We start from the raw sequence: 27,046 nt of genomic DNA, 5'->3' as shown, positions 1-27,046 counted from the left end.
ATGTGTATGTGACAAATAAAATTTGATTTGATTTGATTTGATACATATAGGCCTAGGGTTACATATAGACACTACATATAGGCCTAGGGTTACATATAGACACTACATATAGGCCTAGGGTTACAGTTCATTAGAATCTATAGAGATTTTCCACTTTGTATTTACCAATGTCTGGTTAAGGTGCCCTTCCCCTGACTCAGAGGAGCTAGCTGTGTTTCTCTGTGTGCAAACAATCAATCACAGGAGATGGCGAGTGGATTACAATCGACTGTCTGTGTACATGTGCTCTTAGGCCACAGAGGAAATAGAATTCCTGGGCATATTGAAACGGACACTACACCGGATTGCTCAATGACAGGGCTTAGTCCAATGACTGGTATGTGTAATGTAATGGAACTGAGAGTCATGATCAAGGGCGCAACCCTTGTGGTGACACCTGGAGGACCTACTGGACCACTGAACCACCTCTCTCTGCTCAATGTCGTTGCCTCTTGACTCTCGCTCCATCTGTTGGAGGCTTGAAATAAAACTTTTAACTGTTGCCGAAAATTGTAGCGAGACATACTCTGTCATATACCATTTTTACTTTATTGTTGTTCGTTTTGCCTTTTCAAGCACTTTGAGATTCTTTCTGTAATGAAAAGCGCTATAGAAGTTGAATAAATGAATGAAAATGACACTGAAGGTGGTGAATGTATTGTATGTAAGGTAAATGAGCATTAGACTGCAGTAGACCTTAGACTGACTACTCAACTCTGTATTTGCCTTGTTCCTCTGAGTTTGATAATCTCCATGGTGTGCGTATTGTTTTTTATAGAACGTGTTTGATGCACAAGTGCATGTATTGTCTTTTACGCGCAAAACTGTGATAGATTATCCTTTACGCACTTCCGTTGTATACATTTATTTTTCATGTTGCCTCTATACATTAACGTGATCATGTTATATTTATGTTTTGTACATAATTTATTTTCCTGACATGCGACATTTACTTGCCCCGCCACATCAGCTTCCCTCTACAACGCTGCCTGAGGAAGACTAGTCGTCAAAATGCGTGCAGTCGTTCGTCCTGATGTATAATGCTGACTGCTGCTATATGTAGTATTTTGTAAATATATTCCATAAAAGTTGACTACAACATACTGGCCTCCTACTCGTCGTCTTTTTTAGATTAAAAAAAATGAACACTTATTTTTTTCTTAAAATTGCGTTGTTGGTTGAGGGTTGTAAGTAAGCATTTCAAGGTGTCTTATGTTGCAAGACCAGACGTGACATAGTAAATGTAAATCCGGGATACTCAAATTAGCATGATACTGTATGTTTTGTTTGATATGGTTACATAGGACAGATGGTTGGTTGTATAACGCGAACACCTAGCAACCCAAATGTTTGTGTAAGGTCAATGCATTTTGATAGTCTATACATGAGAGCTTTCCTTTGCCATACTTTTCAATCTCGATATGCTGATAAAACTACATGCTGTTTATTTGTGCTTGAGGTTTGCTCATTCTGTTAAAATGTGATTAAAAGGAAAACAGGAATTTACAGGGATGATATAAGTTGAATGGTGTTGTTGGAGCTAAGAGAAATTACTTGAATTTGCAGACAGGTGAAAACTCATGGAAGATAAACTTGTGTTTGGCATTAGTGCTACAATGGTTTAAATTAAAGAGAAAGAGTCATGTACTCTGAAAGACTAATTGCCCATTCTTGGCTGTAATGAAATACAAGCAAAATTGATTCTGTGCTCTTATCTTGTTTTCACTATGTGACTTAGATCATCCTAAATCAACATTTAATAAAGCATTGGGGGAGGGGGGGGGGGTAATGATGAGGTCTTGTGTTTTCAGAACATCAAAATCAGTAGAGTGTTTTTAATAAATATTTTCATGGCTGGAAAATAAAATACAAATAAACAGATCATGATGATACTGTAATGTGGAGAATTTACACTGCATGTATAATGGTTATGGTCACATGTACCATGAAGAGCAATGTATCAGCAATGCAATGTCACTGTACTGTCATCGTGACTTAACGTTTCAACTAGTAGTACTACTGGCAGTAGTTTATCCTGTAGGAGAATGTGAAAGCAAATTGACTAGTTTGATTTAAAAATGTTGCTAGACCTTCAATCATTTTGACTTGTAATAGGAGATGTGTAGTAGCTACACTACCGTATTCTTCATGCACACAAGCTGTACTCACTGCACCTGTGCTCTGACTGAACAAATACTGGAAACACTTAGCTACACTGCTAACATCATGTGATATGTCAACTTTTACGTTATGAACATGTGCTCCTGTAACACAAAATACACAGGTGGGACATCAAATGTAAGAGGATGCATATATTTTCAAAACATTGTATATTTCAAAATGCTGGATGTGGCCTAGACTATAGGCCTACAGTATCATCACACCATTCGCTAATCATCAGTCGAGCCCTACGATAAACATATTTTTGCCCCCTCAGTTTTTAAGCTTGCTCTCCCCCACCTTCCCCTCAGCAACCAGTTCAGTTTCCATCTCTGGCCTTTGTGGCTGAAGTGGTTTATTTTGCAACATTAAGGAGAAGCCAGTGCAATATCCATGCATTCTGAAGTCACTGACACCCACAGAGTTACACTGCTGTCCAAGCTGTCGCACGAAGCACTCTGTACCAGTAATGGTGGCTGTAGTGAGGGTAAAGTGTGAAAAGATTATGTGTGAGTGACTCAAAGGAAGATGTGTTAGATTTAAAAAATTACAGAGCAAGAACATCATTGAAGATATTACTGTCCAAGTAAAATGAAACTACGTCTTTCAACCATATGAAATCATCCTTAAATATGTTTTACTTGAAACAGAATCATATTTGGCATAATCAAACTCCTAAAACTCTTAATGTTTGCATTCTAATGCTAAAGCCACCAACTGACTTGTCACCCAATTACAACAGAGGAGAATGTACTTTTTTTTTGTTGCATTGAAATTTGGGGTTTGCCACTAAATATTCTGTGAAAATGACCAGCAAAAAAACCTCAAGCTACCCAGCAGTGTATTTAAAGGCTCTTCTCTCTCATCCAGTATAGAATCAAGAAACAACTCTTCGTTTTACATCTCCAAGAGAAAGAGCACATGGTATGATATGAAGTCTCAATTTTTATACATGTTATCTTTTGATCTCTAGTCATAACACCTGAAGGACAACAATTCTTCATACAGATCTTAAGGTATATTGTCCTATTTCTTAAAATTGTATTTCATGTGCACTGTACTGTAATTGATAAATACATAGTGCTTGGAACAGCAATACATTTCACTGATCAAATGGATTAGTACAACACATTTACTCATAAATTACCATTACAAGCTCACTACAGCGTGTCACTACAGTGTGTGGTGGCAGGTAGCCTAGCGGTTAAGAGCATTGAGCCAGTGACCAAAAGGTTGCTGTTCCAAATCCCAGAGCTGATGCTGACTAGGTGAAAAATCTGTTTTGATTACTTCTACTTACTTTGATTTTGATTACTTCTACTTTTTTCTATTAAGAGGGTGATGAAGGAGCTGTGTCTACTTCTACTGATCTGCTGGGCAGGCACACTCCAGTGCCTGGCAGAGAGTTTGAGGGGAAAGATTCCTGGCAAGCCACAGGAATGTGAGCAGGCCGAGTTTGTCCCTGGTTACAACCTGGCAGGGGAAGGTTTCGACATTGTGAAGATGCAGCGAAAAGGTTCTTATGTGATCGACATGGAAAATTGGGAGCGGGAGGGAGACACTTGCGAGTTAGCTGTCAATTTATGTTTGGGTGGAATAAAACAGAAGCTTCCAGCAGCCATGGCAAACTGGAGAGCCATCACCGACTGCAAGCGGGACGTCTCAAGCAGCATCTATGAATCCAGTGAGTCCCTCATCAATACCACAACTTCAGCCGTGACCAACAACTGGAAACTTGGCCTGGACCTAGAGATTCCTCAAGTAAAGTTCAAGACAATCATTGGAGGGACAGATTCCAGAGAAGCAACATATGCCATTGCAAAGTCGAAGCAGGACAGATACAGTTTCACCAGGCATGAAGTCCATTGTAGCATCTACAGGTGATGCGCTCAACTTCAGTGAATAAACTAAAATTAAAGAGGCTGTAATATGAGGCTAATATAATGCTTTTCATGAATATTGTGTATCCATAAGTTCACATACAATACCATCACATGCTTACCAATTGCGTTCAACTTAACTGCTATTAAAGACTAAAATACAACCGATTGTTAAATGTTAACCAAACCATTGTCACTTTTTTCCTCAGATATAGCCTGGTCGAAGATCCTCCTCTTCACAAACAATTTCTGAATTCGGTGAAGAAGCTCCCCGCTGTTTATGACCTCAATTCTAAGGTGGCCTATAGAAACCTGATAGACACATACGGCACTCATTTCACCTCTCAAGTCAACCTGGGAGGGAAAGTGAGCACTGTAACTTCCATCAAGTCTTGTCAGGCGACTATGAACGGAGTGACAGACACTGCAGTGAAGGACTGTCTTGATGTCGAGGCCTCCTTGTCATATCAATCGAGCTCTAGTTTGACCTCCGAGCTTCACTACTGTAATGATCTAAAGAAGAAACTTGGCACCAACCGAAGTTTCAGCAGCATGTTCAGTGACCGCCACTCGGAAATTAAAGGAGGGGTAGTAAATGGAGGCGACCTGCTGTTCTCAGGTGCGTTGGACCCAAACGCCTACAAAGAGTGGCTGGAGTCCTTGAAAACGATCCCTGACGTGGTGCACTACTTCCTTAAGCCCCTTCACTTCCTGTTGAAAAGTGAACATCCTGCTCAACCTGGGCTGAAGAAAGCAGTGGAGGAGTACATCCTTGAAAACGCCCTGATCAAAAAATGCTCAGAGTCCTGTCAGATAGGTACGAGGACCAGCGAAAGGGATCAGTGTGCCTGTGTCTGCCACAGTGATCAGAGCATCAAGTCCAACTGTTGTCCTGCTGGGAAAGGCCTGGCCAGGCTGCAAGTCTATGGTTTGAGAGCAAAGGGACTATATGGGGACATATCAACCAAAACGGATGGTTTTGTTGAGATCTCATATGATAAACAAATCAAACTCACTGAGGTGATCAAAAACGACGACAATCCCGTTTGGCCAGAGAGCTTTGAATTCGGACCCATCCATATCAACTTTGACACCAAACTCACTTTCAAGGTGTATGACACAGACAGAGCTCTTTGGAACAAAGATTTCCTGGGTGAATGTTCCTTTGATCTGCGTAGAGGAAATGTGAGTGATGTCTGTGTGTTCACATATGGCACATTCTTCTTCTCCTACACAGTGCAATGTGCTCCCAGCCTTGGAGGCTCACGCTGTGACGAGTACATCCCCTCTCCTATGAGCGCCTCCCTGGCAAAAGTCTTCCACTCCAGAAATGGCATGCTGGCTGGGGAGAATTGGCGACTTGAGTTGGGCAGGAATCACACCAATGATGCGGTTGACAAGGTTGGCTTAAATAGATGTCCTGGTGAATAAGGCATGAGGTGAGCAACGAGTTGGTGACTGCTTCGCATTGCATAGTTCAGCATTTCAGATGGTCCCTTTGGCCACAGGCAGGATCATGGTTAGATGATTCATGTGAAATTAAACTAGAGTGAAATGTGTCATGTGTTTCTGTTCAATCTGTAACATTGATAGTATGAGGAATTGCTTTGCACTGGTTTCTTTTTTGCATTAAAGCACTGAGAAAGACCAAATATATTGTTTTAGCTTTTTCTTTGTTCAAAGTACAATATAATTATAATTGCATTGGATTTGCTTTACAATTTTGACGTGACAGACATTGTGAAAATGTTTTTAGCAGCTCATCTTGTATTAGTTGTATCATCTTGTACCAAAATATAATTCCCAATAATTACAGGGGCGCAATTATAATTGCGCCCCTCTGTCTCTCTACATGTAGGCCATCTATCTGATGCTGTCTGGTCCAAACGAGTATGACATGTTTGCCGCCTGTAGCGTTGACGGCAAAGGAAGCCAGCGAGCATCTGACCGCAAAAGTATAAAACAAAAAAAGTATTAAAACGTGCTAATTTTAACAGGTTATAGAGCAAACAACGCAATTATCCCAGCACATAGATAGTAACAATGGCTTTTGGGGGGGAAGGGTGGGAATTGGCTTACCCGGTGATTTTACCTGACATACCGCTACTGATGGGCCTAGTAGTAAATATGTAATTCACAGATATTTTAAAATGAAATTTTCATTTGGCATGAACACATCCAGAGAACCGTGTCTCTACAGTCACAATGCACACAGTTAATTTTCTACAAGCTTGGGAATGTACAGCACATCTGAGCTGTTATTGGGTAAGGAAACACAAGTCAGGATAAGGAAGGTAAGGCAATAAATAGGCCATGGTGGTGAAGTAATTACAATATAGCAATTAAACACTGGAATACTGGAATTTGCACACTTGGCATAATCTAAACCAGCTTCATGAGGTAGTCACCTGGAATGCATTTCAATTCATGTTTTTTGGGGCAACCAACCAAATTCACATTGAAATGTGAGTTATAGATCTGTCATTCTCATTGAAAGCAAGTCTAAGAAGAGGGATATCTGTCCTATGTGCTTTATTTCTATGCTTCCTGTGCTTACATTTCGCTTTGCGTCTTTCACTTTTGGTTTTGTACACCAACTTCAAACAAGGTGAATATACAATATTTTTGGTTATAGAAAACATATTTCACAGTGGTTTAGATGGTTCAATAATTCTCTACACTATACATTGCTTGTTTTGTCACAAACTGAAATTAGGCAACCAGGAAATGGCGGAGCGATTTCTGCATATTGCACCTTAAAGACTGTGGGCTCTAACGTCATGCAGCACTAATGGGACATTTTAAGACCCACAAAAAGCAGGTCTTAACGGTACTGCAGTTGATAAGGGCATGTATTTTGAGAGCAGGAGCACACCTTTTCCAGCCATGACGCACTGTGCCCATGGATTGATAGAAGTGCCTTTTGAGCCAGTGAATTTCATGTTTAGAAACATTCAAAAATGAATGGTTTCCAACCCCATTTCGTTGAATTAGATTTTTTTTAAACAAGCAAACTTCATTTTGCTTGTGCAAGTAGGCTATCCATCCCCATTTTTTTCAAAGAGCGCCCCTCTTCTGATTACAAAAGACACACTCCAGTCCATACTATTCAGACCCCTATAATGCCCTATCAATGGCATATATATATTTTTTTTTTAAATCTGCCTCGCACATAGGCAACGATACAGGAGCCTAGTATTTCATGTCGACATGCCAATGTTTTGTGTAAAGATATTTAGGCCTACGTGTACACAGAGTGCCATGGAACAAGTGAAGCGATTTATTATATCATGCTTCTGACCCGATCCTATGTAGAAATATTGTTCTTGGTTTAAAAAAAAAAGTTTGTTTCATTTGATTAAGAACCAAACTTATTAGAAAGATTCACCGTCAATGGGTTTAACATATGGATGGCTCGAATGCACGGCTATTTCAGGAGAAGTGTAAATATGATCTGTAAGATGGTTCCATGATGTTTATAAAACATTACATTTGCAAGCAGTATAACAGTGAATGGACATTCCCCCTTTGTCTTTATATTGGATCTTTAACAAGGCCATAAGAAAAGTTTGGATGTGCGTAAAACCCTCCATAGTTTAAGATGCCTCGTCTGTATTATACGCCCATCGGGTGCAATTATGGTGTCTGTAACTGTATTTACATATAGCCTATTTAAAACATGTGTTGTTTCTTTTTTTAAATAGAATTTGATTAGAGTTATATACCGTCATTTTAGGCCTTACCAATAGCCTTGTGAGTTGAATCTTGCTTCTTGACTACGTTTGGCATGTCCCTGTCGAGACTGCAATTTACAGTCGGCCTAGCCCCTATATCTGTCACGTTCGATGCATGGAGGAGACCAAGGCGCAGCGTGATGTGAATACATACTTCTTTAATGAAGACGAAGAAACCCTAAATAAACTTACCAATAAACCGAACGTGACGCTATAACACTAGTGCAGACACAGGCAACTAGAAATAGATAATCACCCACGAAATAATCAAGGAATATGGCTGCCTAAATATGGTTCCCAATCAGAGACAACAATAAACAGCTGCCTCTAATTGAGAACCAATCTAGGCAACCATAGACATACAAAACCCCTAGACAGGTCAAAAACCATATAATCACCCATGTCACACCCTGACCTAACCAAAATAATAAAGAAAACAAAGAATACTAAGGTCAAGGCGTGACAATATCAGTGCAAATGCTATAGCCTATGTTTAACAATCCATATTGAAGCAATGAAATTAGAACAATGTGGACTACAAACATGTTCGACATATTTAGACAATAAGGGGCAGGCTATTTAACAAACTAGGCTATAACGGACTAACATTCGAATTGGAGTTGATGACAATGCAATATATAAAAGAATGTAAATACACAACTTGAAGCAACCACATATTTAGCCATGGAGCACATTTTGATTGGCCAGCGAGAGGCCAAGTCTCGACACACCCACAACTTGTTTACGTATCACCGGCAGCTACTGCGCCCGTAATTCCATTTGTGAACATAGCAAAACAAATTCTGACACACTTCCAAACCTATAACGCTACCGATTTACCATTGTGTTAGATTTGTTAACATAGACCCCTGTGACTTGTAAAGCAAAAGCCTACTATGTCAGAAACAGATCAATGATTGAAGTAGTGCCAGTTCATAACTGAACAACCATTACCAACCCACAATTTTGGAAACTCCTAACCCTAAGCATTTGTATGTTTGTCATATATACATATATAGAAGATTTTTACATGAACACTGACCTTCTACCATGTGCATGCTATGTATTTCTTTGGAAAGGAAAGGGGGATACCTAGTGTGTTGTGCTACTGAATGCATTAACTGAAAAGTGTCTTCTGCATTTAACCCAACCCCTCCGAATCTATTGTAAGTCTTCATTAAGCTTGTTTGGTTGCCAGGTTGCCAAAGCACAGAACCCCGTGCCAGGACCTATGGATCATCACCTCGCAACACAAAAGCCCACAAGGTCAGGGGCAATGGGACCCCCAGAGCAACTTAATCTATTTCTGCACTAAGCACTTCACCCCAGAGAATTTTGAACTCTCAGGAGTCAGGTATGTAGTGTCTCTTCCAACTGATAGAGGGAAGTGTTTACTCAGAATTCCATAGGTCAGGTGATAATGTACACTACATACCCTTCAAATTTGTGGATTTGGCTGTTTCAGCCACCCCAGTTGCTGATAGGTGTATAAAATCGAGCACATAGACATGCAATCTCCATAGATAAACATTGGCAGGAGAGTGGCCTGTACCACAGAGCTCAGTGACTATCAACGTGGCACCACCATAGGATTCCACCTTTCCAACAAATCAGTTAATCAAATTTATTGCTGCCCCGGTCAAATCTAAATGCTGTTATTGTGCAGTGGAAAAGTCTAGGAGCAACAACGGCTCAGCCGCGAACTGATAAGCCACACAAGCTCACAGAATGGGACCGCAGAGTGCTGAAACGAGTAGCGTGTAAAAATCGTCTGTCCTCGGTTACAACATTCCCTACCGAGTTCCAAACTGCCTCTGGAAGCAACGTCAGCACAAGTACTGTTCATCGGGAGCTTCATGAAATGGGTTTCCATGGCCGAGCAGCCGCACATAAGCCTTAAATCACCATGTGCAATGCCAAGCGTCGGCTGGAGTGGTGGTAAGCTCACCGCAATTGGACTCTGGATCATGCTTCACCCTCTGGCAGTCCGACGGACAAATCTGGGTTTGGCAGATGCCAGGAGAACGCTACCTGCCCCAATGCATAGTGCCAACTGTAAAATTTGGTGGAGGAGGAATAATTGTCTGGGGCTGTTTTTCATGGTTCAGGCTAGGCCCCTTAGTTCCAGTGAAAGGAAATCTTACCTCTACAGCATACAATGACATTCTAGATGATTCTGTGCTTCCAACTTTGTGGCAACAGTTTGGGGAAGGCCCTTTTCTGTTTCAGCATGACAATGCCCCAGTGGACAAAGCGAGGTCCATACAGAAATGGTTTGTCGAGATCAGTTTGGAAAACTTGACTGGCCTGCACAGAGCCCTGACCTCAACCCAATCGAATACCTTTGTGATGAATTGTAACACCGACTGTGAGCCAGGCCTAATCGCACAACATCAGTGCCTGACCTCACTAATGCTCTTGTGGCTGAATGGAAGCAAGTCCCCACAGCAATGTTCCAACATCTAGTGGAAAGCCTTCCCAGAAGAGCGCAGAGCTGTGATGCATGATAATAGTCATCTTCCCTTTTTAGTGGAAAGCCTTCCCAGAAGAGCGCAGAGCTGTGATGCATGATAATAGTCATCTTCCCTTTTTTCTGAGGTCCCGCTATCTGAAAGTGGAACAAGACAGCCAGAATGGCAGTCCCTCCCTCCCTCCAGGAAATATCTGCGCCAACTGTCAAAACACCACAGAGTCCCCCCTCAACACCCATCAGGCGCTTCACCCGGAGACCTTCCTGGCTCTCCATCCTCTCCCTGTCCTCATTCCCCATCGCAATACATGCTGCGCCTCCCTCCACCTCCCAGCTTCTACCTGCCCAAGGAACACAACTATGCTCAGCACTGTCCCCTGGTGTGGTGGAAGCGTCAGCCTGGAAAAGTCCCTGTGGCTGCTCAGTGCGGCCAGGCGGAGGGAGAACCGGCTGCGGCATGCGCTCCTGCGCCTCAGAGAAAATCTTCTGAAACACACCCTCCTTCGCTCACGGGACAGAGCTAAGGGCAGGGGAGGTCGAATTCAGGGGTTGGAGAGGAGATGGAGATAGGGCAGGAGGAGGTGCCAACCTGGCCGAGCCAAAGGAGACTGAGATGGATGAAGTGCCAGAGGACTTGGGGTTTAAGAGGAGGGGGGTTACTACTTCTACTGTGGAAGAGGGCGAGAGGACGATGGGGTTAAAGTGTCCGGGGGAAGCTCTCGGATAAGAAAAGGTGGACAGGGAACTGTGGATGATGGCTCTTGGAGCTCTTGCGTTGATGAGAGGGACAGAGAGGGTCGAAGAGGAAGACAAATTCCAAAGAAGGCTCAAGGTCGAAAGATTGGAGAGGCCACAACATATGGAGGAGCGCCACAGGAAATCTATGACAGCTACTACTGTCACTGTGGCGCATCTGAGAGTGGTGGAGGTGTGCTGGTAGTCAAGGTAGCGCTGCCACCTGAGAAAGGGGTGAAAGCTGGCATGGAACTTCACTGCAACCCTCAGCTGTCCATCCCCCTGTTGCAAACACAATCGCAGGTGGGCCTGCAGCAGATACAGGCACAGCCCTCGGGCAGAATAGCACCGCAGGATACCCACAACCGGGTTCAGTTTCTGCAGCTTGGCCCAGCCTCCCAGCAGGGGCTACTCCTCACAGACCTGAACTGCATAGAAGCAGAGCCAGCGGACAGCCAGTAGCAGGAGGAGAAACTGCTCTTAGTGCCTGTACCCTCCGAAGACTGGCTAAAGAGCACAGTTGGAATGGAGGGAGTGGCAGAAGAGGTAGGAGCAAAAACCATATTAGTGCCAGAGGTGTGATTTCCCAGAGACTTGTTGGAGGACAAGGGTCTGTGCTTAGAGGGTAAGGGTAGAGGACTGAGGCTTATATTACCCACTGATGGACAGCGAGGCCATTGCTCAGACATCAGGACGACTGTGGTGACCAGTGATGTGAGGGAGAGCTGAAAAGAACACTTTGAAGGGTTTCAGCTCCAGCTTAGCAGTGAGTTTGTTGACTGAAGGCTGTATTACATTAACGGGCCAAAGGGTGGAAGCCTTTATGTAGAGAGTGCAAAGGTGTCCGCATACTGTTGTGTTTTATGTACTAAGATGATGGTATGATAACTTATAACTTAATCAGATGAATAAGTCAAGAGGGGCCATTTAGCAGGACAAATAAGTCAGTCATATTCTTACCATGCAGCACAAAATTCTGAAAAAAATGTTTAACAATTTGCATTCCATGTGCTCACTTCATTTAGGCTTGTGTAGTAGAGCATACAAAGTGGAATTGAAAACATGACAGAATTAATCAAATACATAAAACAAATTATACTCCAGCATGGATTGTAAATCATGCTCAATTACACATTTCATTGCCTGTACTTACAATTATTACAGTATTAATCAAATAACCTATAATAATTTCACCATCCGTAAGCCAAAGACTTTGTTCATGCTTACACATTTTATGTAATTGATTACATTTGGCATCCATGTCATTTATCCCGTATTACAGGGGACACCAAAAGGTTGCTGGAATTAAGATTTTAGTTGTGTGTTATTTTAATAGACGTGTCTTGTGTTTCTAGGAGTTTAATCACAAAATTATACAGAAGTGTGTGAGTCACTGCAATGACCCAAAAATCACTCCAAAAATCTTGGCAAGCAAAACACATCCAAAATATTGTGTTGGGCAATCAGTTACTTCCAAAAAATAAATACATTTAAAAAAATAAATAAAAAATCAGGTACTTCCAAGGTAAGTGAGAAAATCATGTTAGATTGTATTGTGGAACAACCCTTTTATTGAGGTGCCGTGTCCCAAACAATGTGCAACAATCTGCACACAATCTGAGGGGAAATGTTTAAAATATTATAATAATTCTCCAACATGATTGATTATTCTTCACACACAATAAACTAGCGCTGGTAACCTGATATATTTATTTAAATTTTTTGTAGCTAAATTCATAAATTGTGGGCAATTTGCTTTAACTTCAAATAGGCCTAGACCTTTTCTCATTTGGGTAAAAGTCAGTTCTCCACCTTCTCCTCTGTCCTCCTCTCTTCTGTGACCCAGAAACTGATGGTGGTTGAGGGGAGATGTCAATTCGTTAGTAGGCGATGGAAGTGTCCTCCTCTCCTCGATAGCAAACTTTCATTGAGGATAGTGTGTATCCTACCTGAGAACTTCACAGAAGAGTTTTGACATCTAGGGCCTTTTCTCAATTTGTCCGCTCAATTCCTGCGTTCTCTCTCCTCCGTCCTCTCTCGCCTCCTTTTGAAAAAGGTCAAAGGTAATCGAGGAGGAGAGGGAAGTAAGGAAAATGTGCATGAATGAAATGACTGACCTCCACTCGCACCTCATCAGGCAAATTACATTTATAGGGGTGGATCCCAAAATAAATCGATAAATTAAGTTTGTTGTGAAAAAATATTTTATAGATAAAACGATAAGTTGCATATTGTTTTTAAATGTGTGCATGCTCATCTCCTCTTCCGACAAATATGTGATTGCTACGTACATTTTTGCACTTTTAATGTCATGATATATAGCCATTGTTTCCTCATTATCGTAGTTCAACTGTCTAACCACATCAGAACCCAAAGTATACGCTTGTTGTTCTCTGTGTTTAAACCATTTGTAATTGTAAACTAACACTGTATAGCCTCAACATGGCTTAAAGTATAATTGTATATAATAGATGTTCCCTCCTTGCATAGGCAGTTCTGTCTATGAATTTTGTTCAGCCCCATCCCGCAGTTGTTTATCGAAACAGTGGCGGGGCAAATTCGTTGTTATTGTTTGGACTGCAGATTGCCCTTCAAATGGGATTCGGTAATTGAGAGTCGCAAGAACGCCACAGAAAGAACACACGTTTTTATTTTTCTACCTTCGCGCCACATGACATGCGTGTTGGAGTCTGAGGTAAGCTGGTTACCGCTGGCAAATTTTAACACAATCGTTTTAATATAATGTCAAAGCCGAATGACTAGACTTTTTAAGGAGCTCGTCATTAACTAGCTAAGTGTCGCGTGGAAATTGATTTGAGGGCCTTGCTACAAACGTTACTAGCTAACGTTAGTCTCACAATCTCAAGACATAAGACGTGGCCATAAACCATTTAACGTTAGCTAGATATGCTAAAAGTAAACGAACTGTGCCAGTGTGACCCCAGGTGAATGCTTAACTCACTTTTCTTCTCACCCTTTTGTTTCATGGTGGTTAGACAGTTTTATAATCGTTTGGTGAAATGGTATCTTTGAGAGCTGACAGGGGGATAACCTCACCTGTAACCGTGCGACCACTGTGGCCCCTCGATGGTTGTGGTTTGTGTTGTACGGAATTGAAGCGTGACAGAAATCCTCAACTTCTACCATGCCTACATTCTGTGTGTCAGGGGTGTGTTCCCCTAAGTGATTTCAAGACAGGTGAGCAATGTTGAACGATGTCACACTATTTAGAAACTATTAAGAATTTGAGTGATTTAGGTTGCATTTAGTATGACTAGGCTGAAGAGACTTGACCACGGATCAGATTCACTCTGACCATTCTGATTCACAGTCTGTCCAGTAATTAAAATATGCCACACATGGACTAATCAAACCATTTCTGTGGTAAACGTGTAAGTCTGTTCAAGACATGGCAATGTGATTGCAGACAAGCATTCCTGTCCATCCTGTGAATTGAAAATCACTTCAATTTTCTCCTAGAATGTCCGGTCTGTGGAAGGCAATACACTTCTTCCGAAATCATTGACAATCCTTTCCTCCCTAGCTTCACCACTGACTCAAAACCCTGGGTAGGTAATGGATGGGTCCTGCTGTGAATGACTGAACAAAATAATATTTATCACTCAATGTATACATGCAGTAGCCTGTTTGCTATGAATGAAAGTTGATATGATACCCCTCTCTTTCAGTGTGGGGGTTGTGATGAGCCTGTGGTCTGTGGCTGGTGTGTAGAATGTGGCGAAACCGCTCTGCTCTGACTGTGTGGCAGCCTACAAGAGGGTGAAGTTAACACGCAACTATAATGTCCTACCCCAATTACCTCCAGGTACAACCTTCTGCCATTGTCAGACCAGGCTATGACCACAAACATTTAGCACTGGCCAATTAAATGTTTTAATCCAATGGAACACCTTATTCAAAGCAGTGTTAACTAGAGGTCGGCCGATTTAATCGGAATGGCCTATTAATTAGGGCCGATTTCAAGTTTTCATAACAATCGGAAATCGGTATTTTGGGGTGCCGATTTGACAATTAAAAAATGTTGTTTTTTAAATGTTTTTTTTCAATACCTTTATTTAACTAGGCAAGTCAGTTAAGGACACATTCTTATTTTCAATGACTGCCTAGGAACGGTGGGTTAGCCCCGTCGATGAATGGGGACGTACTCGGCCCTCCTTTTCCTGTAGTCCATGATCATCTCCTTTGGCTTGATAACAGGAGAGGTTATTATCCTTTAACCACACTGCCAGGTCTCTGACCTCCTCCCTATAGGCTGTCTCATCAGTGTCGGTGATCAGGTCTAACACTGTTGTATCGTCGGCAAACTTAATGATGCCGTTGGAGTCGTGCTTTGCCATGCAGTCATATGTGAACAGGGAGTACAGGAGGGGACTGAGCATGCATCCCTGAGTGACCCCTGTGTTGAAGAGCAGCGTGGCAGATTTGTTGTTACTTACCCTTACCACCTGCAGGCGGCCCGTCGAAGTCCAGGATCCAGTTGCAGAGGGAGGTGTTTAGTCCCAGCGTAGTGCTTAGCGTAGTGTTTAGCTTTGAGGGCACTATGGTGTTGAACGCTGAGCTGTAGTCAATGAATAGCATTCTCACGTAGGTGTTCCTTTTGTCCAGGTGAGAAAGGGCAGTGTGCAATGCAATACAGATTGCATCATGTGTGGATCTGTTGGTGGTATGCAAATTGGAGTAGGTCTAGGGTTTCTGGGATAATGGTGTTGTGAGCCATGACCAGCCTTTCAAAGCACTTCAAGGCTACAGACGTGAGTGCTACGGGTCGGAAGTAATTTAGGCAGGTTACCTTAGTGTTCTTGGGCACAGGCACTGTGGTGGTGTGCTTGAAACATGTTGGTATTAGACTTCGTCAGGGACAGTTTGAAAATGTCTGAAGACACTTGCCAGGTGGTTAGCGCATGCTCGGAGTACACGTCCTGGTAATCCGTCTGTCCCTGCGGCCTTGTGAATGTTGACCTGTTTAAAGGACTTACTCACATCGGCTATGGAGAGCGTGATCACACATTCTTCTGGAACAGCTGGTGCTTTTATGCATGCTTCAATGTTGCTTGCCTCGACGCGAGCATAGAAGTCATTTAGCTCGTCTGGTAGGCTCATGTCACTGGGCAGCTTGCAGCTGTGCTTCCTTTTGTAGCACATAATAGTTTGGAAGCCCTGCCACATCTGACGATCATTGGAGCCGGTGTGGTACGATTCAATGTAAGTCCTGTATTGACACTTTGCGGACAATTCCTATGTCTTTAGAAAGGAAAAGGAACAGAGCTCGTGCTCACGACTAAACTAATGGCTTTCTGCCAGACCCCTTATTCAAACAGCGCTTATTCTCACCCCCTTCACAGTAGAAGCCTGAAACAACTTTCTAAACACTGTTGACATCTAGTGGAAGCCTTAGGAAGTGCAATCGGATCAAATTTTACACTGTATATTGGATAGGCAATCACTTGAAAAACTACAAACCTCAGATTTCCCACTTCCTGGTTGGATTCTTCTCAGGTTTTCGCCTGCCATATATTTTTATTTTTTTATTTATTTCACCTTTATTTAACCAGGTAGGCTAGTTGAGAACAAGTTCTCATTTGCAACTGCGACCTGGCCAAGATAAAGCATAGCAGTGTGAACAGACAACACAGAGTTACACATGGAGTAAACAATTAACAAGTCAATAACACAGTAGAAAAAAAAGGGGAGTCTATATACATTGTGTGCAAAAGGCATGAGGAGGTAGGCGAATAATTACAATTTTGCAGATTAATAACACTGGAGTGATAACTGATCAGATGGTCATGTACAGGTAGAGATATTGGTGTGCAAAAGAGCAGAAAAGTAAATAAATAAAAACAGTATGGGGATGAGGTAGGTAAAAATGGGTGGGCTATTTACCGATGGACTATGTATGTACAGCTGCAGCGATCGGTTAACTGCTCAGATAGCAGATGTTTGAAGTTGGTGAGGGAGATAAAAGTCTCCAACTTCAGTGATTTTTGCAATTCGTTCCAGTCACAGGCAGCAGAGAACTGGAACGAAAGGCGGCCAAATGAGGTGTTGGCTTTAGGGATGATCAGTGAGATACACCTGCTGGAGCGCGTGCTACGGATGGGTGTTGCCATCGTGACCAGTGAACTGAGATAAGGCGGAGCTTTACCTAGCATGGACTTGTAGATGACCTGGAGCCAGTGGGTCTGGCGACGAATATGTAGCGAGGGCCAGCCGACTAGAGCATACAAGTCACAGTGGTGGGTGGTATAAGGTGCTTTAGTGACAACTGATGGCACTGTGATAAACTGCATCCAGTTTGCTGAGTAGAGTGTTGGAAGCAATTTTGTAGATGAAGTCGAGGATCGGTAGGATAGTCAGTTTTACTAGGGTGAGTTTGGCGGCGTGAGTGAAGGAGGCTTTGTTGCGGAATAGAAAGCCGATTCTTGATTTGATTTTCGATTGGAGATGTTTGATATGAGTCTGGTAGGATAGTCAGTTTTACTAGGGTGAGTTTGGCGGCGTGAGTGAAGGAGGCTTTGTTGCGGAATAGAAAGCCGATTCTTGATTTGATTTTCGATTGGAGATGTTTGATATGAGTCTGGAAGGAGAGTTTACAGTCTAGCCAGACACCTAGGTACTTATAAGTGTCCACATATTCAAGGTCGGAACCATCCAGGGTGGTGATGCTGGTCGGGCGTGCGGGTGCAGGCAGCGAACGGTTGAAAAGCATGCATTTGGTTTTACTAGCGTTTAAGAGCAGTTGGAGGCCACGGAAGGAGTGTTGTATGGCATTGAAGCTCGTTGGGAGGTTAGATAGCACAGTGTCCAAGGACGGGCCGGAAGTATATAGAATGGTGTTGTCTGAGTAGAGGTGGATCAGGAAATCGCCCGCAGCAAGAGCAACATCATTGATATATACAGAGAAAAGAGTCGGCCCGAGGGTTGAACCCTGTGGCACCCCCATAGAGACTGCCAGAGGACCGGACAGCATGCCCTCCGATTTGACACACTGAACTCTGTCTGTAAAGTAATTGGTGAACCAGGCAAGGCAGTCATCCGAAAAACCGAGGCTACTGAGTCTGCCGATAAGAATATGGTGATTGACAGAGTCGAAAGCCTTGGCAAGGTCGATGAAGACGGCTGCACAGTACTGTCTTTTATCGATGGCGGTTATGATATCGTTTAGTACCTTGAGCGTGGCTGAGGTGCACCCGTGACCGGCTCGGAAACCCGATTGCACAGCGGAGAAGGTACGGTGGGATTCGAGATGGTCAGTGACCTGTTTGTTGACTTGGCTTTCGAAGACGTTAGATAGGCAGGGCAGGATGGATATAGGTCTGTAACAGTTTGGGTCCAGGGTGTCTCCCCCTTTGAAGAGGGGGATGACTGTGGCAGCTTTCCAATCCTTGGGGATCTCAGACGATATGAAAGAGAGGTTGAACAGGCTGGTAATAGGGGTTGCGACAATGGCGGCGGATAGTTTCAGAAATAGAGGGTCCAGATTGTCAAGCCCAGCTGATTTGTACGGGTCCAGGTTTTGCAGCTCTTTCAGAACATCTGCTATCTGGATTTGGGTAAAGGAGAACCTGGAGAGGCTTGGGCGAGTAGGGGGGGGGGAGCTGTTTGCTGAGGTTGGAGTAGCCAGGCGGAAGGCATGGCCAGCTGTTGAGAAATGCTTGTTGAAGTTTTTGATAATCATGGATTTATCGGTGGTGACCGTGTTACCTAGCCTCAGTGCAGTGGGCAGCTGGGAGGAGGTGCTCTTGTTCTCCATGGACTTCAGTGTCCCAGAACTTTTTGGAGTTGGAGCTACAGGATGCAAACTTCTGCCTGAAGAAGCTGGCCTTAGCTGCGTGTATTGGTTCCTGACTTCCCTGAACAGTTGCATATCGCGGGGACTATTCGATGCTATTGCAGTCCGCCACAGGATATTTTTGTGCTGGTCGAGGGCAGTCAGGTCTGGAGTGAACCAAGGGCTGTATCTGTTCTTAGTTCTGCATTTTTTGAACGGAGCATGCTTATCTAAAATGGTGAGGAAGTTACTTTTAAAGAATGACCAGGCATCCTCAACTGACGGGATGAGGTCAATGTCTTTCCAGGATACCCGGGCCAGGTCGATTAGAAAGGCCTGCTCACAGAAGTGTTTTAGGGAGCGTTTGACAGTGATGAGGGGTGGTCGTTTGACTGCGGCTCCGTAGCGGATACAGGCAATGAGGCAGTGATCGCTGATATCCTGGTTGAAGACCGCAGAGGTGTATTTGGAGGGCCAGTTGGTCAGGATGATGTCTATGAGGGTGCCCTTGTTTACAGATTTAAGGTTGTACCTGGTGGGTTCCTTGATGATTTGTGTGAGGTTGAGGGCATCTAGCTTAGATTGTAGGACTGCCGAGGTGTTAAGCATATCCCAGTTTAGGTCACCTAACAGAACAAACTCTGAAGCTAGATGGGGGGCGATCAATTCACAAATGGTGTCCAGGGCACAGCTGGGAGCTGAGGGGGGTCGGTAGCAGGCGGCAACAGTGAGAGACTTATTTCTGGAGAGAGTAATTTTCAAAATTAGTAGTTCGAACTGTTTGGGTATGGACCTGGAAAGTATGACATTACTTTGCAGGCTCTCTCTGCAGTAAACTGCAACTCCTCCCCCTTTGGCAGTTCTATCTTGACGGAAAATGTTATAGTTTGGTATGGAAATCTCAGAATTTTTGGTGGCCTTCCTGAGCCAGGATTCAGACACGGCAAGGACATCAGGGTTAGCAGAGTGTGCTAAAGCAGTGAGTAAAACAAACTTAGGGAGGAGGCTTCTGATGTTGACATGCATGAAACCAAGGCTTTTTCGATCACAGAAGTCAACAAATGAGGGGGACATGCAGGGCCTGGGTTTACCTCCACATCACCCGCGGAACAGAGGAGGAGTAGAATGAGGGTGCGGCTAAAGGCTATCAAAACTGGTCGCCTAGAGCGTTGGGGACAGAGAATAAAAGGAGCAGATTTCTGGGCATGGTAGAATATATTCAGGGCATAATGCGCAGACAGGGGTATGGTGGGGTGCGGGTACAGCGGAGGTAAGCCCAGGCACTGGGTGATGATGAGAGAGGTTGTATCTCTGGACATGCTGGTTGTAATGGGTGAGGTCACCGCATGTGTGGGAGGTGGGACAAAGGAGGTATCAGGGGTATGAAGAGTGGAACTAGGGGCTCCATTGTAAACTAAAACAATGATAACTAACCTGAACAACAGTATACAAGGCATATTAACATTTGAGAGAGACATACAGCGAGGCATACAGTAATCACAGGTGTTGAATTGGGAGAGCTAGCTAAAACAGTAGCTAAAACAGTAGGTGAGACAACAACAGCTAATCAGCTAGCACAACAACAGCAGGTAAAATGGCGATGACTAGGCAGGGAGGGTCGGATTAACTACACACAGAGCCTGAGTGCAGCTGGGGCCGACAGATAAAACATAAACAAGCAGAATGGAGTACCGTGATTAATGGACAGTCCAGCATGCATCAGCTATGTAGCCAAGTGATCAGTGTCCAGGGGGCAGCGGTGGATGGGGCAGGGAAGCTGGACTGGCGAGTATTATCCAGGTAAGGTAAAAGCTGCTAGCAGTGGCTAACAATGACTAAATAGCTTGTAGCTAGTTAGCTGGTTAGCTTCTGGAGGTTCTTGAGTGTGTTCTAAAAATTTAAAATAATAGCGATTCCGTATCACATTGGGTGAGGCAGGTTACCGGAAGGTATAAACAAATTAAAAATCGAAAAGAGATTGAAAGTAAATATGGGTCCAGTGAGTGTTTGGGACGCGGCGATTCAGACGGTTAGCAGGCCTGTGCTAACAAGCTAACAGTTAGTAGGCCGGGGCTAAACAAGGTAGCAGTTAGCGGACCGGGGCTAAACAAGCTAGCAGTTAGCAGGCCGAATTAGCAAGCAATGAGATCGCAAGGGCTAGAAAGTTAGCCTTTGGGGGGCGTCGCGATGGTGTGAGTCTGTTTATGCCTCTTCATGCGGTGACATTGATAGACCGGTCGTGGGTCCGGATATTGTAGCCCAGGAGTATGCTTCGGTGGTAGCACAGGAGCTCTGGCCAGGCTAGCTTCAAGCTAAGTGGGTGGAAACGCTAGCCAGGAGTAATTATCCGGGGTTGCGGTTAGCTAGTTAGCTAGTTGTGAAGATCCAGCTGAAAATATTCCGTTTACGGTGGGAATCCGGGGATAAAAAAAATAATTAAAAAAATAAAAAAATAGGTCCGTTATGCTCTGGTTAGAGTCGCGTTGTTCGAACTGGCGAGAGCTTTCCGAGCTAAAGGTTAGCTGATGACCGGTTAGCTGAAGGCCGCTAGCAATGGTTTGCTGACTGATACCTGGTAGTTAGCTGGCTAGCTTCAGTTGAGGGGATCCAAAGTAAATATAAGTACTTTAGAGAAAAATAGCTACATTGGGTGAGGCGGGTTGCAGGAGAGTATTTAGAAGTTGAGGTTTAGCAAAATGTTTTAAAAGATATGCGAAGAAAAATATGTTAAAAAAACGATATATACAAGGGACACGACAAGACGTCCGACTGCTACGCCATCTTGGATCGATATGAGTTCTGTTATACTCACAGACATCATTCAAACAGTTTTAGAAACTTCAGAGTGTTTTCTATCCTAATCTAATCAAATATGCATATCTTAGCTTCTGGGCCTGAGTAGCAGGCAGTTTACTCTGGGCATGCTTTTCATCCGAATGTGAAAATAGCGCCCCCAGCCATAAGAAGTTAATATTAGATTTCGTGCATCAGCTACAGTTTACAAATATACACAGACCGCCACCCCTTGTCTTACCAGAGGTGGCTGTTCTATCTCGCCGATGTACAGAAAACCCTGCCAGCTGTATGTTATCCATGTCGTCGTTCAGCCACGACTCGGTGAAACACAAGATATTACAGTTTTGAATGACCATTTGGTATGATGGACTTGATCGGAGCTCATCCAGTTTATTATCTAATGATTGCACGTAGCCTAATAGTACTGATGGTAGAGGCGGATTACCCACTCACTGTCAGATCCTTACAAGGCACCCCGACCGACGTCCCCGTTGTCTCCGTCTCTTCATGCGATTGACGGGGATTTGGGCCTTGTCAGAATTCAATTATTTGCGTCTGACTCATTAAAGAAAGATTCTTTGTGAGGTGAGTAATCGCTGTCCTTCTATCCAGAAGCTCTTTTCGGTCATAAGAGACTGTGGCAAAAACATTATGTACAAAATAAATCACATAATGCACAATTGGTTAGGAGCCCGTAAAACGGCAGCCATCTCTTCCTGCGGCATTCTAAATATACATATGGAGACCATAGATGTCATCAGTTCCCCCATGCCTTACCTTACTACTTACTTACTACTTGATCTTCTCTCTTTCTGTAATTTCTGTTTATTTCCTCTAGGTACCAATTTGCCCAGGACGCTTTACCAGAGCAGAGGAAATGCTTACAGTATCTAATCGAGACTGTGAGGATGCAGAGAGGGACTGTGCAACAGAACCTACAGGACCTGGATGGACGGTCAGTTGTTAACACGTTTGTGTCTGGGTGTGCGTGAATGAAAATGATGATGGCGGCACAGCAATTGTTCAGGAGTCTGCTGTATCAAAGACAGTATCCAAGTCTTACTGGGTCTATCATTGTTGATCGGTTCATTTGTGGTCATTTAGTCTCATGAAATCTGACTTGGAGGATCTGCAGGATCTGACTTGTCTGACTTGGAGTCTGACTTGGAGGATCTGCAGGAGAGTGTGAGAACAGAGGTCAAGGATATCCTCAAGGGCATCTGGAGTGTCCTGGTGAAGAGGGCCATGCAGCTTTCCAAGGAAATACAGGTCACATTTCACACACATCAGATTGGCAGAATCTGGTCTCTTGGCCCTTCCACCCATATGGAAGGGTGGTTCATGCTCAGCCCAGTCAAAACTTTTCTGTCCTCATACTCCAATAGTGGAACCAGCTTCTCCCTGAAGCTAGGACGGCACATTCCCTGCCCATCTTCCGAAAACATCTGAAATCCTACATCTTCAAAGAGCTTCTTAAATAATCCCACAGCACCTCCCAGCATGACTAAAATGTAAATTATGTAAATCACAGATGTCAATAATGCAATGCATTGTGATGGACCATTTGCTGTGCTAATTGCTCTTGTGGGGCCTCACCCTGTTAGGCTGTGTATTGGACATAATTCCTCTTGTCAGAAGGCAGGTTTCCATTGATGCAGGTTAATTCGACAAAAGCTAAAAACAGACATGTAATGGAAACGGCAGCTATAGGAGAAATATTCTAAACATTTTTGTCTATTTGACGACAATTCAGAATTAGGTGTTAATTATAAACATCAAAGCCGAATTAGCTTTAGTATGGAGATAGCAACCTTACCCACATGCTCTACCAGTAAAGCACCTTTTTTTTACCAGTTTGTGTTTTGTTCATATTTTCTCACTGCTGATCCAACCAAGTTGTAGACCAAATTAGTCTTAGGGACTGAAGATGATGTTTAGACTGCTGAGCTAAAGCCCAGGTATCTTCAGGTCTCATATGAGGTTACTCCTCATGCAACTTACAAGTCAACTTAATTCCCTGAGTCAACCCAGTCCTGCCAATGAAAAATTGCTGTTTTGTCCACAGTGTCCAGCCAGCTGTGTAGATAACTTGATGCTGCACTCTATATTTGAATGATTGGTAATTGTCTCATTGTTTGTTGCCTAGGATCACTGTTGGAAGGAGAGTGAGTGTGTCACAGAGAGACAGGCCCATCTTAGGAAGCTGGGGGAGAGGCAGAAATATGTGCTGGCCTTCACGGAGAAAGCCCTGAAGAGTGAGGATCACACCTCGCTGCTATCCTGCAAAAGATGGGTAGATAAAAAGTCCAATCTAAGATCAAAGGTAACTTAGAATTACACTAAAGAAACACTGGTAAATATATAGGTAACATTAGAGCGAATACATGCTACTGCCCTGATCTGTTACTATAAAACTTAGATTAATAGCCCAGCATTTATTTGCTTCACTGAATATTATTAGATTATTAAAGACGGGCATCTTCAGTATTTGAGCCAGGCGTCTATTTCCTTAATGCACACAGCTTTTGCTCAATAAAATATGGAAAAGACAACCATATTGTCTATTGTGACCAGTATAAACATTCTAATTACAAATCCATCACGAATCAGACTTGCAAAGACTAGACTGCCTATCATACATCCTCAGTTTTGGGCTTCATGGCGCCATGGTTAGCAACGATGACAGAAATAAAAAAATAAAAACAAGTTTTAATGCACATGACTGGGAATATCAGCTGTGTCCATGGCAACCTTGTAAAAAAAAAAGGTGTTTTATTTGAAACGGGTGTTTATTTGCCGGAATGTGTGCCAATGCCCGGCTATTAAAAGGGAGACTGCGTTTAGTTGAAGTTTTTACGATACATGAAAAATAAATCTTGTCTTTCTTGACCCACCAGTGCTCAAGTTGTCTCACCATCTTGTTTCCTACCGTCCTCTTCTTTCCCCTTATAGATCCACTCTGAGCTGCAAGGCGTTCTAGGCAAAAACCCTAGTGCAGTGTCTACAATGAAGGAGCTGAAGCTCCATTGTGGCCAGGACATCCACCCAACCCTTGGATGTTTTGGTACATATCAAAGCAATGTGATTTTTGTGATGCTTCTAGATTTGTCGCACTTGTGAATAATGACATCTCTATGCAGTGATATTGCTTTTTTGTTGGCTTGATGCTGCCAGAAAGATTTTGTTACAGCTTAGAGAAAAATAGTAGAAGATGGTGGAAGTTGCACTCTTAATTAATGTGTATGCCATTCTGTTTTCGTTCAGGGGAAATTGTGACTAAGGAGGTCCCGTTTGCTCGGCTAAATCTGAGAAAGACTCAAATCAATCCTCCCCAATCTTCTCTGGAACAGCAGAGAAATGGCAGAGCATCCTCAACATTGTCACCTTCATCCCAGGAAACCTCCAGTATGTCAGCGGGAAATGCTCCCCTCTCCCAATGTCAACCAACACTAATGCGCTTGCTTTCCTGCCCCCGGTCCTCCCCCTATCCCCATGAACCAGAGAGACTGTCATTTTACCACTTTTCCCCTGACTCTCGCGGACCCTCTTTACAGGCACTATCCTCTTCCCGCTCTGACAGCCCTCTGCCCTTGTCCTCTACGTCTGCTGGGAATGCAACAGGTCCCCAGCAATGTGCTGTAAACACGGAAAACAAAGACTGCTCGTCATTATCAGGGATTGCACTGGACACCCCTGTCCCATATCATGGGTATCAGGGTGGCTCCTCAAAGTCTGACCTGATGGTGGAACTTGTTTCCCGGGCCTTTCATGTCAAAAGGAAAGCAGGGGATGAAAATGTGGGTCCTCAAATTAAACAAAGTTGTTTGCAGCCCTTGACGGTACCAGCGGACTCCTCCTGTGAGCGGGTTCCCCCTATAGGTACTGAAAAGCAGGCTGGGGATGTGGCTGCTACCGTTGTCATAGAAAGAGAAGCTACACCCAACATTACGGACCAGAATGCAACGGTTCCAGTGTGTGGACAAGAAGCTACTAAGGCTTCAGGCAGCCGTCAATCAAATCTGGTTGTTGGCAGGAGTGTGAAGACGGCCAATCAGGTGGTTTTAGCTCCCTTCACACTCCCTGTCACCGGGAACTCCGTCACTTGGGGCATGTCACCAGCTAATGCCACTCTTGTTCCTGGTACTGTGAACATTCCCCCCAGCTTTGGATGTGTAAGGGCTGTCCCCCCATACTTGGTTTTGTCCAACAGCGCTCCAGTTTCTGGTCCCACTGGCGCTGTGGGCAGGCTTGACAATGGAAGCCTGGTCTTCATTTGTAATGCCGAGCCCTTTTTCAACATCTTGAGCCATGTTAGAGGAGGTCAAAACCAAGTGCTAGCTGGTTCTGTCCCAGGAGGACTCTGCCCACCATGTCTGCCAGACCCCACCTCTCCAAAGAGCCCTATGGTTAGTTGTGAAGAAAGGTCTTTACTGTTAATTTCCCTCTTATCTATAGTAGTTCCTATCCCATAGTAGTTCATGTGTCCTCTTTTGCCTCCCATCTCTTTACTTCCTCTCAAATCCATCTTCTGTCTGTTGGTGTCCCAAATTTCATTTTGTTTGTCGATTGTCCTGTTTTGTATCCTCAGTTAGGTCTTGAGAGGTTGAGTAAATAATGGAAAGTTAAACGTTTAGCTAAATCACAATTTGGGGTAACTTTGGAATGACTACTGTGTTGCGTTATCTGAAGTATAAAAATTGTAGATCAGCTATGAATAATTCAATAATTCCTCATATCCGCATTATGCAACGTAATTGGAAACTTTTTGACGCCTGTTTTTTAAAAGTTGAATTAAGATCACACCTCTGGCCTTTGATAGTCTTAATCTTATTAATAAGACACTATCACACCCTCTCAACAGGAAGCTCCTCAGTCCCAGTCCACTGGTCCAATATATCCAATCAGAATTTTTCAACGGGTAAAGAATATTTCAACAGTCCAGGACACCAAGCAGCCCACCCAGAATGGCACTGCTCAGTCAGGATTGTGCAGAAAGGATGAAGCCGCCTCTACTCTCCTCGTACACACCGCTAATGCCCAGGCAGACTCTGTACAAATGGACATTTCCAAGTCAGACGTTGACCTCATCCAGGCAGACCCAAATCCAACAGTCTTTGTCATGGAAAAATCCACGGAGATAGACATTGTCCATAATAAAACTGCCCAGCCAGACTTTGTCCAGAATGAGACCAGCCAGGCCGAACTTGTCTAGACTGCATCTGACCAGACAGTACTTTTCCAGAATAAAACAGCCCAGATGGTAATTGTTCCTTCTCAAGTAGTTGGAATCAAGGAGGAACAAACATTACGGCCAGTTACAGGCCCAATGGAGTCTGTGACGACAGACATGCCTAAACCTGCACAAACTGTGCCTGTCCAAATTAACCTTGTGCATTCTAACACTGTCCAAAGCGACATTGTGCATACTGAAACTGACCAG

The 27,046-nt window shown here is 43.6% G+C and overlaps 2 protein-coding genes and 1 pseudogene across 7 annotated transcripts; all 3 read left to right on the top strand.

The window, feature by feature from the left end:
• Positions 1-3,014: 3,014 nt before the first annotated feature.
• LOC112229732 (perforin-1) lies at positions 3,015-5,731 on the top strand. 2 transcript variants are annotated; one of them, XM_024395728.2, is made up of 3 exons: positions 3,015-3,123; positions 3,535-4,079; positions 4,289-5,731. In XM_024395728.2, exons 1-3 carry the CDS (start codon positions 3,121-3,123, stop codon positions 5,508-5,510), a joined length of 1,770 nt encoding a protein of 589 aa, XP_024251496.2. In that variant the 5' UTR covers positions 3,015-3,120; the 3' UTR covers positions 5,511-5,731. The 2 variants fall into 2 exon arrangements, with proteins under 2 accessions (XP_024251496.2, XP_042165787.1); XM_042309853.1 differs by having other exon boundaries at positions 3,085-3,215.
• Positions 5,514-11,801, top strand: LOC112229339 (annotated as a pseudogene).
• Positions 11,802-13,157: 1,356 nt separating this feature from the next.
• LOC112229733 lies at positions 13,158-26,818 on the top strand. 5 transcript variants are annotated; one of them, XM_042310491.1, is made up of 9 exons: positions 13,158-13,713; positions 14,053-14,216; positions 14,499-14,587; positions 14,708-14,844; positions 22,445-22,561; positions 23,753-23,929; positions 24,559-24,670; positions 24,871-26,012; positions 26,468-26,818. In XM_042310491.1, the coding sequence occupies exons 4-9, from the start codon at positions 14,821-14,823 to the stop codon at positions 26,816-26,818; spliced, it is 1,923 nt and encodes a 640-aa protein (XP_042166425.1). In that variant the 5' UTR covers positions 13,158-13,713; positions 14,053-14,216; positions 14,499-14,587; positions 14,708-14,820. The 5 variants fall into 5 exon arrangements, with proteins under 5 accessions (XP_042166425.1, XP_042166426.1, XP_024251498.1 ...); XM_042310492.1 differs by having other exon boundaries at positions 14,015-14,216; positions 14,563-14,587; XM_024395730.2 differs by having other exon boundaries at positions 14,015-14,216; positions 23,753-23,899.
• The last annotated feature ends 228 nt before the right edge of the window (positions 26,819-27,046 follow it).

The sequence above is a fragment of the Oncorhynchus tshawytscha genome, linkage group LG31, assembly GCF_018296145.1.
Source record: "Oncorhynchus tshawytscha isolate Ot180627B linkage group LG31, Otsh_v2.0, whole genome shotgun sequence".
Lineage (NCBI taxonomy): Eukaryota > Metazoa > Chordata > Actinopteri > Salmoniformes > Salmonidae > Oncorhynchus > Oncorhynchus tshawytscha.
The sequence above is the reverse complement of the archived record's forward strand: the minus strand, read 5'-3'. Positions and strand labels throughout refer to the sequence as shown.

What these genes read in the sequence shown, in the direction of transcription:
- LOC112229732 (XM_024395728.2), top strand. An exon ending in GTCCATTGTAGCATCTACAG is followed by an intron (nt 4,080 to 4,288) that starts GTGATGCGCTCA and finishes TTTTTTCCTCAG; the next exon opens with ATATAGCCTGGTCGAAGATC.
- LOC112229733 (XM_042310491.1), top strand. Translation starts at nt 14,821, where the DNA reads ATGTCCTACCCCAATTACCTCCAG. An exon ending in CCTACCCCAATTACCTCCAG is followed by an intron (nt 14,845 to 22,444) that starts GTACAACCTTCT and finishes TATTTCCTCTAG; the next exon opens with GTACCAATTTGCCCAGGACG. An exon ending in CCCAACCCTTGGATGTTTTG is followed by an intron (nt 24,671 to 24,870) that starts GTACATATCAAA and finishes GTTTTCGTTCAG; the next exon opens with GGGAAATTGTGACTAAGGAG.